General features: G+C 38.6%; 1 protein-coding gene and 1 long non-coding RNA gene across 4 annotated transcripts in view; one reads left to right on the top strand and one right to left on the bottom strand.

Annotated features, from left to right (window-relative positions):
* The window catches only part of LOC121883612, a 129730-nt gene that overhangs the window by 18625 nt on the left and 95637 nt on the right, over window positions 1-15468 (top strand). The gene's annotated exons all lie outside the window — the stretch shown is intronic.
* Window positions 1-15468, bottom strand: part of grin2ca (glutamate receptor, ionotropic, N-methyl D-aspartate 2Ca) — a 78525-nt gene that overhangs the window by 15415 nt on the left and 47642 nt on the right. The window contains exon 5 of the mRNA XM_042391963.1: window positions 13644-13855. Within this exon, the coding sequence (XP_042247897.1) occupies window positions 13644-13855 (212 nt within the window). The remainder of the gene's footprint in view (window positions 1-13643; window positions 13856-15468) is intronic.

Raw genomic sequence — 15468 nt, 5'->3', positions numbered from 1 at the left:
TTCAAATTCTTTATTCTCTCAATGCCCAACAACACTATGGATGAACATTTAGACTATTGAGTATGATCTTTAAGTATTTAAGTAATTACTTAAATACAAAGAACAACCACTGCATGTAATAATAATAATAATGATAATAATAATAATCTTAATACATGCTTGTGGCATGAGACTATTGCAGGTGATGTCTTTTTCCTTGCTTACACTTCTCATAATTACATAAACGATCTCTAAAATTGTGTTTTACACTGTTTCATCAAAGTGTCTCTCACTCCCAGTCGGTCAGCCCCTCCCCTGCCGTGTACGTGCACTCGCTCACATACAAAACACACACACAGAGGCTCCTGCTGCTCTGTGGCTGCTGGCCGGTGAGAGCCAATCCGCACCATCCAACTCACGCAAATATGTGTTAATCAACCACCTGAACCTGACCCATCCCACAAACCACCAACTTTTTTTTTTTTTACCAACCGTGTTTACTAAACACCAGTAGGCTAAGTGAGTTGTGGCCGGGGAGCAACACGTTGTGGTTGGAGAGGTCTCATTCTTTATGTTAGATTACTACCCATTCACTCATTTCTAAATAAAAGATGATTAATACATGTAAATTGCTTCACAATTCTACATATAAAACCTTTAAAGGACATAAAAGACAGTTCAAAGAAGTTAAAACTCAAGTAAAATTAGGAAAGGCCCTCTGATTATAGCAGTTTTAACAAAGGGTTTAAAAGAGATCAGTGAGCCTCAGGGCCCTGACTGCAAACGCTCTGTCCCCTTTAGTTTTCAGCCAGAACTCTGGAACAGACAAAAGACCTCTGCTGGAGGATCTCAAAGTACATACCGGCACATAAACTACTAAAAGGTCAACGATATAACAAAGAGAGAGGCCATGAGGAGCCTTAAAAGTCATCAGAAAGATCTTAAAATCAATTCTAAAACATACTTGGGAGCCGGTGTAAAGAGAGTCAATTAATAGATATTTGGTTCAGTCAAGTAAAAATGCTGTTGCAATAATCCAGGTGTGAGATGAACGCATGTAAAATGGTCCTGGTGTCTTTGAAAGTTAAAATAGATCGTATTTTTGAAATATTTCTATGATGATAAACATATGATTGCACAAGCTTTGTGGTGTGCTGCTCAAAACTTAAATTACTATCAAATCAGATGCCAAGATTCCTTGCAACAGGCTTGATATGATCCAATAGGGAACCAACAGATGGAAGAATTTGTTTTGCCATGTGCTGGGGCCCAATGACAAGGATGTCTGTTTTGTTTGAGCTTAGCTGAAGAAAATATTTCGTCACAAAGGCAGCCATTAAGTGCACTCATGTTCTGTGGATCTAATGGGCAGGTACCTCTGTGTATCATCAGCATAACAATGGAAAAAGACACCATTTTTATCAATAACGTGCCCAAGGGAAAGCACGTATAAGGAAAATAAAATAGGTCCCAAAACCGAGCCCTGAGGCACACCATACTTAACAGAGGTATAGTTGTTCAGAGACACAGAACTTCCTATTTGTCAGGTAAAATGAAAACCATTTTAAAGCTGGACCAGATATCCCCAACCATTGCCTCAGTCTGTCTAACAGGATGCTGTGATCAATCATGTCAAAGGCTGCGCTAAGGTCCAGGAGCACAGAGACTGAGCACACGCCATCATCAGCTGATGTTAAAAGGTCGATGGTAACCTCGAGTGCAACCAGACTGAAACTTTTCAAAAATATTCTTATTTTCCATTGCAGAGAAAATTTGCTTGGAAGCTTTTTTTTTTCTCTTGAAATACTTTTATCAAGTTTTTAATAATATTTTTCTTGTACATTTTTTTCTGTGACTGAAAATACATCTGTCCACTCCAGTGGGCACCGAAGGGTATATTCTGCCTCTTGGGCCTATGACATGTTTTTCAAATGTCCTCTCTATTGTTGTTGTTATTTAATGTTCCTATGTGTATTCATACCATTTGCTCTTAGCAATAAAATAATATATATAAAAAACATATGGGTTTTTTTTTCCTATATTGATTTCCATGAATCACTTTTTACTCCGTTGATGCATGGTGTCCACTACAGTGGACACATTTCTAAATACAATATATTTTTTTTTTTTTTAAAGTTATTGCCATGATTTTTCACTTGTTTAAGAGTAAACAAAAAAAAACAATAAAAAGTTATTACTCTTTGATTTCATAATTCATGCATGAAATGGTTAAAATAATCAGGGACACCACCGTTAGACAAGGAACTGTTAAAATAGAAGCAAACAGGGTCCGACAGATTCCTTTACTTTTAGTAAAAACTTTGTTGGCATTACATCAAGAGGGCTGGAAGACACTCTCATATATGGTACTGTCTCTAAAAGTTCAGACAAGGTAGTGGGATAAAACTGGTTCAAACTATCTTGTTGCGGGTGATGGAGCACTGGGGGTAACAGACACTCTAATTGATTCCACTTAACCAGTAAAATAAGATAAAAACATTTTATTGTGCTTTTGGGTTTGAGACTACCTTGTTGAAACTTGATGGGGACCATTTTTCACCCCAACCAAAACAGCATCATTATTATGATACACAGATGGTGGATTTTGTTTGGATGTGTGCCGGATCATCCGCTTACTAGTGCTCAGTGGCTTTCTGTGCCATTTTTCTCAGTCTGCTTCGTTTCTCTTCAAACTTAAGTCGCTGTTTCAGGGAGGGTTAATTAGTTAGTGGATTGTGCACAGATCCTTTACTGACATTGGATGGGACATATTACTCTATTACTTTTCATCCCATACTATACTTCAAATGGAGATATCCAGTTTAAAACTTCCTTGGGGTTCTTATTTAGCACTCTGGAATAAACTGGCAAACGCTTAACCCAGTTAACCCCTCTCTGCTGAAAACTCACAAGATCATACATGATCTTTTTCCTTAGCACTCTGTGGGTCCTCTCTACCTGTATTCTGATTTGCATTCATTCCATCAGCCTTTGCACTGCTCCTTTATATTCTCTTTCTTGATCATGCTGCAAAACTTGAAGTGGGCCATGTTCAGAATAGATATCATCAAGATGTTTTGCAATCTCTGAGCTATCTCTACCTTTTAATGGTCTCAGCCACGTGTATCGACTAAAGACATCAGTGAGTTTGTATCACATATTTATGATAAAAATTCGCTGTAGATTTGTATTACATATTTAACAGTATATGAAATGGCCAAGTCTAATCTTCCATTTCCGAAAGTCAATCTGATGCTGGTACTTTACTTCTTTGGCTCTAATGGGCCTTGGAAAGGGGTTTATTTCCAAATCTAGCCTTGTGGAGTCGGTAGTGTTTGGAGCTGTCCAGGATTCTTTGAACCTTTCTTTCACTAATTCCAGAGTATTGCTCATTTAGTCGCTTATTTAGCTTCCTTGCACCTGATCTCTATTCCTCCTCAGCCTCAAGTCCCAAAGGGTACAGGTCACAATAGTGGTTAATTGCAGATCTGGCGAACACATATCACAAATTCCATTAAATATTTGCCAGTACTGCATGGTGATTCTTGTTTTTAATAAGTTCTTATATGTGGTAACTTAGATATTACCATTGTGGAAATGTGTTCTATTCACTTAATGTTTTCTGTTTTGTGAATTAATTGGTCATTTAACTAGCCAATGTGCTGTAAACAAAGTGGAGGGGTATAACAGACAGTATCAAGAATGTTGATTGTATAATTATTAATTTCCCTCATTATCACATTGTTTAATAAAATGTAGCCTTTGTAATTTTTTCTAACAGGCCTGCTTAGCTTAGCTATCACTAATTTTCTCTAAAATGCTCAAACTTAGAAAGCAACATAGTTTCTTCATATATGAGTCAATAAATATGGAAATTAGCATAATCTGTTAACTACTGTACTACCATGAATACATTCATATGATGTTAAACAGACCAAAATCATTTGCTAGGTTAACTAGTGTTGTCATTTCTGACCAGCATAAAAGGGTTAGTTTTTATCTTTTATCTTTAAATAACATTTTATTCACACTTAGTGTCATATCTTTCAACATGTTGCCTTTCAACGAGTGGCCAGTGATAGACACTACAACTTATTCTCCCTCTTCCAAGTCAATGCAACTTTATTTAAAACACATTTTTCATACACATTGGCAATTCAAAGGTGCTTTACAAAGACTAAAAGATTCATAAGAACAATAAATAAATTAATACTGGTGTGGATAAAAACAAGATTTGAAATAAGTTTAACTTTTTTTTTAAAGAACTCAAATAACTCAACTAAAAGCATCCATGAACAGTGTGGTTTTGAGTCCTGATTCAAAAGTTTCGAGGATTATGGTACTTTTAAGATTGATAGGTGGTCTGTTTCAGAGATGCACAGCATAGTGACTAAAGGTTGCTTCACCAAAGTTTAGCCCTGGCACTGGTCGCTACTAGCAGCCCACTCCTACCCCCACATTTTGTAGTAACCAATGCAATATGTAATAATTTATTACAAAATGCAGGGAAACTTATTACATATTGCGTTCAAGCTGTGTATTACAAAATGCAGGTGTTATTACATAATGAAGTGAAAATTTATTACATTTTGTCGTATTATTACATAATGCGGTGTTATTACATAATGTATTGTTACAAGGTTTTTTTTTGCAGGGTTGCTATGTTGGATTGCATTTGCAATTGTTTCTATTTTTCTGCTCACCTTGTGTAAAATAATCCTTTAAAATGACATCAAACCACCACAACAGCACCCTGAGAACAAGCTTGCAAATTACTAAGTTAAATTTTCAGGTACTTAATACTTCTACTTCACTACACGTCAGAGGGAAATAATGTACTTTTTACTCCACTACATTTATTTCACAGCTTGGTTAGAAGTTACTTTTTAGATCAACATTTTAGATGTAAAACATGATCATTTTATAAAAAAACATGCATTCTGATTAATTAAAAAACCCAGCTGTAAATAGAAATTAAAATTAAAATTAAAAAGCATCTTACATGTTAAGGAATCAGTAAAAATATTCCAATAACTGATAAATAAAATTATTATGAGTGCTTTTACTTTTGATACTTTAAGTACATTTTGCTGCTAATATTTGTGATGGAGTATTTTTTCATTGTGGTCTTGCTGCTTTTACGTTAAAAAATCTCAGTGCTTCCTCCACCACTGCCTAGTGTTCAGGTCTAATGACACCTCATATACAGCTGGTCAATGAGACTGAGAGGTAAATGTAAAGTGAGCGATGGAGCTGGTGGACCTGCATTCTCCTCCACACTGAGGCTCTGACGTCAGGATATGAAGGATGCAGGAGGGAGAGTTGCAGCGACTCCACAGGCTTGCGCATTATGTCACGGCCCCAACAGATGGACTGACAGCTGGGCGGACCAAAACAAATCCGACATAAATTAATCACAAACAAACAATGGCAGACAGGAGTCAAACTCATTGCTGGATTATTTGGACTGGATAATGGCAACTAATCCATCGCCACCAGTCTTCAAAATGTTACCTGAACAGGAGTAAATGAGTTGTAAAAAAACATCAATATGTCATTACCAAATTAAATTAGACTCAAATAAACCTACCATATCATGATATACTGTATATCAGGGCTGCAAATAACCATTATATCCACTGACGATTAATCTGCAGAATGATTTCCAGATAAAACAATTGATTGTTTGGTCTATAAAACATCGTAAAACTGTGAAAAGTTCATCACAATTTTCAAGAACCCAAGGTGACGTCATCAAATGTTGGTTTTGTTTTGTACGACCAAAAGTCAAACGCCCAAAGATATTATGTTTCCAATGATACAGAAAGAGAAAAGCAGCAAATCAACTGACTTTGTGCTTAAAAATGTCTCGTTAAATAATTACCAATCAATTGTTTTGTTCATCTACTAATTGTTTGAGTTATAATCAAATCTACTCCTTCTACAAAATCGGGGTGTTTAAAGTGAAAATCTGTAAATAAAATTATAACATTGAACCTCACCAGTAAATTACATGTTGACCTTTAATGAAGAAACATTGGTATAATTACTGTAAACAAAGCCAGTTAAATGTGATTGGCAGCTAATTCTGCAGGTTAACCCTAACCCTAGCCCTAACCCTAATGGTAGTTAGTTGTTGTAAAATTAAGACCACACTCCCCATAAACCCCTTCAGCTTACTCACTTTATTGATATGGATAAACATTCAGATTATAACTATAACTATATTTTGTTCCATACAGCATACAAGCACAATTTCCAAATCCATACTTGTAGAACAGCACATAAAACACAGTGTGGAAGCTGGCAGGTGGCCAGTTTCCTCAGCAATTGTTGCAAATCTTATGATGCTGTATTGCTGTTAAAATGCTGCACATTGCACCTTGTAACTGTTTCCTTTTTAGATTAACACTTACACCTTCCCCTCCCTCTCTCCCTCTCTTCCAAAGACCAAACAGTTTGACCCAGACTTGGATGTGATGTTGACTACAGAATGCTAAAGCTTTTTAATGAGGACATACGCTTGTGTAATACCTACCGCATGCCAAGTGACCCCGACAAAAAAAAAAAAGACCCGGCGTGCCTGCTTACATACAGTACTGATCTTCAGACAGAGCACGCAACAGAAGCTTGAACGGACAGTTTCAGGCTCTGCATACCAAGTAAAAGTGGCTGACGTAAGGGTTGAAATCAATTCCCTTTACTTATCAGCGGGATTACCAGGAACGTGGGGATGAAAATGTCCTTCGGTTTCACGCTAACAGGATGACTGCGGTGATGTGAGTCAGGAAGAAGAGAGAAAACACAGAGAGTCTAGTGCCTTGTAAAACATCCGGTGCTCAGAGATGATTTAGGGGGAAAGGTGTCCACAAAGTCTGGATTACTTCCCCTCTCTCTCTCTCTCTCTCTCTCTCTCTCTCTCTGTGTGTGTGTGTGTGTGTACTATGAACGTGTATAAGCAGGATTGTGAACGCTGCTTTTTCAGGGAATGCATACAATAGCACTGAAAGGAATGGTCGATTAATTTAGTCAGTCAATTGATAAAAAGTTAATGGGCAATCATGTTGCTATTGTGAGCATTAATGTGAGCATTTTCTGCTTTTCTTTCTTTTACATCATTAAATTTTTCGGACAAATCAAGAAATTTGGAGACGTTCATTCATGTTTTACAGATCAAACAATTATTCACAAAAACTGTAGACAGAATATTTTACCCTACAGAGTCTGATGTCATTTTTTAAAATTGTTTTTTTCATTCACTATAATGAACTGAACCACTTAATTTGTACCTGTTAATTAATTTAATCTGTTACCTTTACATATGAAAGTCTGTGCAGAGCAATAATAAATGTGTTCTGAGTTTTTCACACCACAGAAAAATGTGTTATTAACCACCCAGCCTAATTGGACTGATTAAAAAAATCGCCAAGTACATAAAATTAGGTCTCAAAATCATGGAAAAACAATCAGTATTTTGAGCTCTTAAATGCTCGGGGCACATTCGCTGAAGATGCTGAAACTGCACCCCCAACTGAACAATCTGAGCCTCTGAACGCAACAACACTCATGCCACATTCCCTTAAAAAAATATACAATTTAAAATAGACCTTGTTTGTACGTGTAAGACAAGCAACATAGATGATATTTCAAAAATAAAGTAATTATTAATGCGGCACCTATTTTGTGGGTAAATAATGACTTATTTCAGTAAAAATGTAACTTAAATGAGTAGTTAATAAGTGATCCATCACAATCATCGTTATGTTAAATTATTTTCAATGAAGTTCGGTGTCATCGTTACTCGCTTCTTTGAAAAGTGCAGGCAAGGGTCTGGATGAAGCATCTACCTTCAACTTCATGGTTTTTACAGAAACATGGCTTAACAGTAGCCTTCCCGATAGCCCCTTTGAGCTACCAGGCTGCTACATCCTCAAGGTGGATACAACAGTAAGATCAGAGTGGCGTGGGGGACTGTGTAGTTATATTTACAAAGCTTGGTGCACCGACAACGCCATTAACGAGAGGCACTGCTCTGCTAACCTAGAATATCTCATAGTTTAAGTGTAGATCTTTCTATCTGTCCAGAGAGTTTATATCTACTGTTGTGACTGCAGCATACATCAGGATGCTAATGCTAAGCTTGCAATGAAAGTACTGCATGCTGCCACTAGCAAACAACAGACTACACACCCAGCCGATGCCAAGCCTCAAGTTCTTATATAGTGTTGGGGGTAAAAAAAACAAAAAAAACAGTAAACAGTAAAATACTGAATAAAGCAGTTTCCTGTAAAAAAAAAAAAAAAAAAAAAAACAGTGTTTCTCCAGCACTGTTGGGTGGAAAGAGGACGTCCGGGAGGGGCTGCTAGCCAAGCTGCTGCTAAAGTTTGCTCAGTTTGTTTCTCTGATAACTTAAGATCCAGACGTCCGATGACTAAAATCCTTCATCCGGTTAAAAGATATGGTTAAAAACAACCAAGATCTAAAAAGTTTATCGTAAAAATGTGGCTTAAAACAGAATAAAAGTCAATTTATGACAGACAACCACAACGCCGATGTATTATCTTGTAGGTGTATACTCCTTGGTAGAGGGGTATGACACAATTGTGTCACCATATGAAACGGGTCGTTACCTTGATTAAATTACTGACTTCTCTGGGTTTGAAAACTGTTGGAAACATTTGAGATAATGTAAGTACACAACTCAACAAATTATATAACATTTCTAGTCGATTTTAGACATTTTAATGTGGAATAGTTACATATTATAGCTTTAAGGTACTATTTTGTGTGTAGTATCTAACTCTAAAAGTGTCAGAGAGCAGCTTTATTTCCTTGAGGTCAGCTGGATGGGGTCATATTAGACGAACTTGATGGTCCATTTTGTCTATTTTTATTTATCCTCAGAGAGGTTTTGGTACACCATCAAACATTTATTTGCTTTCAGAAAAACCAAAACGGACACACCTGCTTAGCACATAAAGCGGGCAGTGTGAGGTGATGCGGCAGCGAACTAGTGAGCCGTGGGCTTGATGCAAAGAGCACTAATGACACATCGCCCCCCTAACCCCCCCCAGACCTTCAGTCTAATGGACTCTGCACCTACACATCAGGACTGGGAGGCAATGAGTCGAGCAGACGAGGCAGCGGGCAGGCACAGCCGAGTCACAACGAACAGAAACAAATGAACACTTTAGAGGAAAACGAGGCTGCCACAGCAGACCGCCAGAAAACACAATGGTCCCAACATCCCCCGTCTCACCACCTGCCAGGTTACAGGGCTGGGCTTTAAGTTGTTGCATGAGTGTGAGGTAATTTATTCAAAGTGTGGACATCTTTAGAATAATGTTTTGAAGCTGCTCTATGGATAGTGACAGGATGCAGTGTGTGTGCCAGACAGTTATTTCACTGTGTATGTATTCTACACAGCTGCACCAGGTGATCTTTCATGCAAATATACACCTAACTCATACCTGCCAACGTTTATGTTTCCAAAATCGGGAGGCTTTTTCAGGTGGGTTTACTAAAAGTGACGATATGCTTGTTACTGTAAGTGCAACAAAACCTTTGTGAGTAGGAAGCCAATATTTACTTCAATCAAACAACCTGTTCAACAAGCATGAACATGTAGAAAAGTAATATTTTAAACTGCTTTGCCCGCAGCATTTTACACAACCACAGCACATCACAATGAAAGCTGTCTGTATGTAGCCTAACTGACTTTGCCACGTATTTTTTAACATTTGGCAAATTCTTGTAAATTTAGTTACTGGCTGAGACAAACCAGTTCCTCCTCTCTCTATCAGCGGTACCTGCAGGCAGTGAATCACATCAGCAGCAGAGGACAGGATGAAAGACAGTCTGCGCAGAGAGCACCCGTACACACACACACACACACACACACGCTGTATACTGCCAGAAACAGGTTGTGATAACGAAAAGGAAAAAAAAAACTATGAAATCAGGAGATTAACAGGAGTAATTACCAGTCGGGAGCACAGAGGGAGATAGGGGTTAAAAATAGGGAGACTCCTGTGTAAATTGGGAGTGTTGGCAGGTATGCTAACTTATTAGCCTGAGCCAAATTAGGGGCTGCAAAGTAGAAGTCTCACTCCATTCACCCTGCTGTGATGCTACAGATTTGCCAAATTTGCAAATTGCAAACCATAAACTTCCTAAATTAGTAGTGGTACTAAGGACTTTTTGATATTTTCACTTTGCAATTTTTGTTAAAAGGACTTTTTGACTTTGCAACAAGAAATTCTAAAAGCAGGCTTCACTGGCTCTGAGCAAGGGGCCCCCCGATCCCCTTGACCCTGCGCCGGTGCTGGTAGGCCTGTTGGGTATCAGGTGGTGAGACCTCACAAGTAGGCAACTAAAAGGTTTGGGAATCACTGTCCTGAACAGTAGTGAGCAAATTCTCTGTCCCAACATGCAAGTACTAAAGTGAGTCTCCATGCAGTATGCTGTCTGATCACATGACACAATTTAAAGTTCCTGCAGTTTTCAAACACTAGCTTGTGAATCCACCCATGCCTTACTAGCTTTGTGCAGCTCTCTGGTGTTCGTGGTCCTGTTGCTGCGAGACTCCGGGGAGCTCATCTACTGCACGCTGCTGCTTTAATTAAATCAACTTATGATCTAACTCCCATTGAACGCGGCTAATATATGATGACATTATCTTCCCAGGTCAATACCACCCTTCACCAGGGGCATTACCTCAGAATTAATCTCTGCCAGTGTGCTCTGAGGGAAAACCAGCTGCCTGCAGTACAAAGCCAGTGAGGAGGAGAGTGTAAGACTCTTCTGATCCCGCTAGAAAAACAAGTCTGACTCAAAGAGAAAAGGAGTTTGTTTTAACTGCTTTGGGCAGCTTTAGTCAAGTCTGTACCCGGCACCCATAGCTGTTTGTCAGGCCCCTCTGAGGACGAATGAGCGAACTACACAGATGGTCTGCCGGGCTGGCCGAATGTATGGCCCAGGGGTTGAGGGATTGAGATGGAGAACCTGCATGACCAATGACCCCCATTTAGAAAGCACTGATGTGGGTCTGAGTTGTGGACATGTTTAGAGCTTTGGGGGAACATTAAGGTGTGGAGGAGATTCATATAATGAAAGGTGACCTCACGCTGCCTGCATCAAGGATTAGGGAACACAATTCTCGAGTTTGGTTTTAAACTGAGTCCAGGTAATAAATTGGCCAGCCAGTATCCCAAGTCCAGTGTCCGTGTCAACCAATAAGAAATTGAAGTACAGAAATGCCAATGATATGGTGGACATAATAATATTTTGGAAATGGTGTTGCCATTGTTGGCATCCTCATGAAAAAGGTAATGTAGGTGTTTATGTAAAAAAAACTAATATTGCTAGATATATTCTTATCATTTAAAAAAAAAAACATCTTATCAATATTGTATCAGCTTGAAAAGTACAGTATCAGTCAAACATTTTAAAAAATCAATTAATGATAAACAAAAAAAATGATAATCTATCAATTGTTTTGGTCATTTATTATGGAAAAACTAAAAAATGCTGGTTTCAGCTTCTCAAATGTGACGATTTGTAGATTCTTTTCATTACTATGCAATTTCAGACAGACAGTTGGTGGAACAAATTATGACATTGTGATGGCCATCTTCTTTTTTTTTTACTATTTGTGGATATTTTATAGACTAAAATAACCAATCACCAGATTAATCATTAATGGTCTCACTATGCACAAAAGTCCATCCTCAGGTTGACGTATAGCTCCTCACTCTTCATTTCAACCTCCATTGGTCAATGTTTCTCATTAAGAAGAGCCAACATGCCATTTGCTTCATTGAACTTCTCATTGACTTTATCTGCTTTTTTCTTTTTTTTCTTCTTCTTTTTTTTTGTAGTGCCATGAAAATGTTCCATTGTCTGACATAAGTGGAATTATGCACTTTTTATACATGCAGCATGATTTGGTCAGCGTGAGCGATAAAGCACTACAGTGCTCCATAACACTGAAGGGACGTGATCTTCATCTTCGGTCCCCCTCATCTCGTTAACGCCATTGTCAGTAATGGATAATGGCCAGCACCTCTCTCCCTCACTAATGAACACCAATATCAGTCTCTAGGTGTTCAGGATTGATGACATGGCCTAATCGTCCCATTTAATTGATACCCCACCATGCAGCACATATATTTCCCTGATTGGGTCACAGGGTGATCCCTGGGATATTACACTCTGGCCAAGCAGCCTAATGAGTATCTCACCTCATTGAGTGATAAGAAGCCATGCCTGGGCTAATGGCAGGGGAAGAGCCTCTTAATCTCACACCTAATGGCACTCTCAAGTTAGATACAAAATCAATTAAGCTGGACATGTTAACATGTGAGAGCACATGTGGGACTGTACAGTGATATAAAGTGGGTTTGCATAAGATGGTTTCACTTGGATCGTCTACACACAGTTTGGTAACAGCAAATGATATGAGGACACGTCCTAAACCATGATTAACAACATCACACCTTTTCATGTTTGTAATATGGCACCAAAATAAAATATTTTAGATGACTTTTGCTTTATATACATATCTCCCAAATTCAGCCTGACATATTTAATATTTTAAATGACTTTGGGATCTTATGTAGAATTGAGAAATTTTGTTGATCTGAACAAATCTGTCTTTTTGTTTTGTTTAGCATAACGTAGAGTTTGGTTTCGAACCCGAATCAGATTCTAGGTTGATAAAATTCCTTTATTTGATCTTTTGATTTTAAAGATTCAAGGACAACAATGTCTTATTAAATCTTTAGTCTCTTCATGCTTTTTTTTATTAGCAGTGTAAAAAAAAATTCAGTTAGCAGGCTCCTCATTTTAGATGACAAATGTTGCCAATGGCAGATTATGTCAGCTGTAACAAATTAATGTTAATGCTGTGAGTAACTTGCCAAAATGTCAAAATGAACCCTAGTTTGGTTAATGTGCTTTCTGTGAGACGAGGATTATGCCTCTGCAGAGTTACACGTAAAGTGGCAGAGGTTTGCAGAGGAGTCGACACGCACACCCCAGAAATCTCAATGTGTCATATGAACCACCTGAGTGTTAGATCTGTTGGGAAGCGGTTCTGAATGGCAGTTATACAATGTTATTACACAAGTTTTACATGCAGAAAAGAGACACACAGACATCTCTGAATGTGTCTGAACCTGTGCAAAAGAAGCAGAACTCTGTAACATGACACAACAACTGAAAGTGCTCAATGTGTTTTGGTAGTTTAACAAGGCGAGACAGTGTGGTGAGTCTTCTTCAATAATTCTGAATCGGGACCTTCATTATTTTGAGCAAATAGCTCGTAAAGATAAGCTGTTGTTCCTACCCTGTTATACTGCTAATCTTATTGGTTGTATCCATTTAGCTGACACTGTAGAGTTTATTTAATAAATAATTTGAGTTTTAGTTATTTACAGCTTTACTACTTGCAAATGCTGAAAGCTGAAACTAATTAGACTCAGAAAGCGATTCGAAAGGATTGACTGATTCAAGCGGATTAGATACTGGATTCAGATTTGATAAACTAAAACCCTAAGTTTTAGTGAACTGACCCATTAGGTTTTGGTGTGTACTTGCATCCGATCTTGGTTGTTATGCTGAAATGGGACTATTGAGTGTTCTTGAGTGGCAGCATCACTTACGCCTCCGTCTTGTTGGACTGGCGTCGGCAGGGTACAGTGTTGCTGACACATGTACCGGTCACGGGGTCCACCGCCTCCACAATGACAAAGGGCCGCTCCTCCAGGGTGGCCACCGTCAGATGCCTGTAATCCGACACCGGTTCCAGGTAGGAGCCGTACCGCGGCCACACGGGGTATCTCATCTGCAGGATCCCTACCTCGTAGGTCCCCACCTGGAGGCGTCGAGAGAGAGAGAGAGGAGGGGTGGATGAAAAATCTGTGCACCAAACTCCAGGTGGTTATCAAACTGTATGACACTTACAATGATTCCTCTTGAAAGGGCTACGTATAAACAGCTGAGAATACTATAATCCTGTTTAACTCCACTTTAAAAGACAAATAAAGGCGAGAAATATCTGAGAAATAAGCCTTTTTGCCTTTCATACATCTGATGAATCTGGTGAGGGCACGACTGCGTAACACCGTTTATCACAACCTCCAATCTTAATACCGTTGTCCCCAGTTCCCTACCTGTATACTTTGTTATCGCACATCTTTGTGATTTGTACATCTGGACCCGGTGCAGCGAGGAGAGTTTTTTGTTCGTAGACGGTTTAGAGGAAATTGATTTTTGGGTCACTGGGGATGGAGAGAGTACAATTATACATTTAACGCAATGAAAGCAATTCCACCCCTTGCTATATTACCAGCTAGCGAATTTTAATTGGATGTTGTGGGGAAATGAGTGTTCAAGCAAGCTGAATACATAATCAAGATCTGAAATTAAACATTTCAAGCTCACTTACTTTGAAGAGCCATGACCTGTTTAGTACCAAGTGTTACAAATTTGCCCCCGTCTGACTTTTATTGTTTGATTCAGGCTGTGAAAATGAAGGAAGAGGACCAGTTGAACCCCAATTACCCAAAACACTCACATCTCACTGGTTAACTTTATGCTGAATGGCCAATGAATGCTGCTTTGATCGCCATAATTCAGCAAACCAATTACAAACAGATGATTTACATTCGTAAGCATTCGCCAGACACGGTAATTAGAAGAAGAGTTGGTTCTGACATTTTGCTCAGGAAACATGATCTTTGCAAGGGTCAAAGATAATAACTGCAGCTACTTCACCACTATTTCAAACTGCCTGTTTCAACGTACATAAGGTGATTATGCAGATGTGCTTTTATTAACGAAACACTCCACAGTTTTGATGTTTTGATTAATGTAGTGTAATGAGAATTGCTTTATTACATCGACTGCTGCCAGACCCTGGAAGAAGTGCTGAAATTATATTAGTAAGATAAATTGGGCAGCACGGTGGTTCAGTGGTTTGCATTGTTGCCCAGGTTCAAATCCCTGCTGTCCCAGGTCCTTCCTGTGTGGAGTTTGCATGCTCTCCTTGTGTTTGCATGGGTTTCCACCAGATGCGCCGGCTTCCTCTCACCATCAAAGGCATGTATGTTAGGGTTAATATCCTCCTGTCAGTGCCCCAGACCAAGACACTGGCAAAAGAACTGGTCCCTGCCACTGCTCCTAGTGTGTGTGTGTGTATAGGATGGGTCAAATGCAGAGGATCAGTTTCCCCACAGGAATCAATAAAGCACTTCTTCTTCCTCCCCTTATTTTATAAAGTATTTCTATTTACAAGGCAATGATTAACAAAAGTAATTGAATCATCAACTATGTAATATTTTTAATTATTCATTTTTACTGTGTCAATAAACAAAAAAGTATATGAGGAGGTGTTGTTTGCATGTGTGTCATTACATATTTGTTACATTTTCCAATCTCAGACACATCAGAGTCACTTTTCAACTCCGGTGCTGCTTTTTTTTGATG

This window comes from Thunnus maccoyii, chromosome 18, assembly GCF_910596095.1.
Source record: "Thunnus maccoyii chromosome 18, fThuMac1.1, whole genome shotgun sequence".
Classification (NCBI taxonomy): Eukaryota; Metazoa; Chordata; class Actinopteri; order Scombriformes; family Scombridae; genus Thunnus; species Thunnus maccoyii.
Note: the sequence above shows the minus strand (reverse complement) of the source record. Positions and strands in the feature narration are given on the sequence as shown.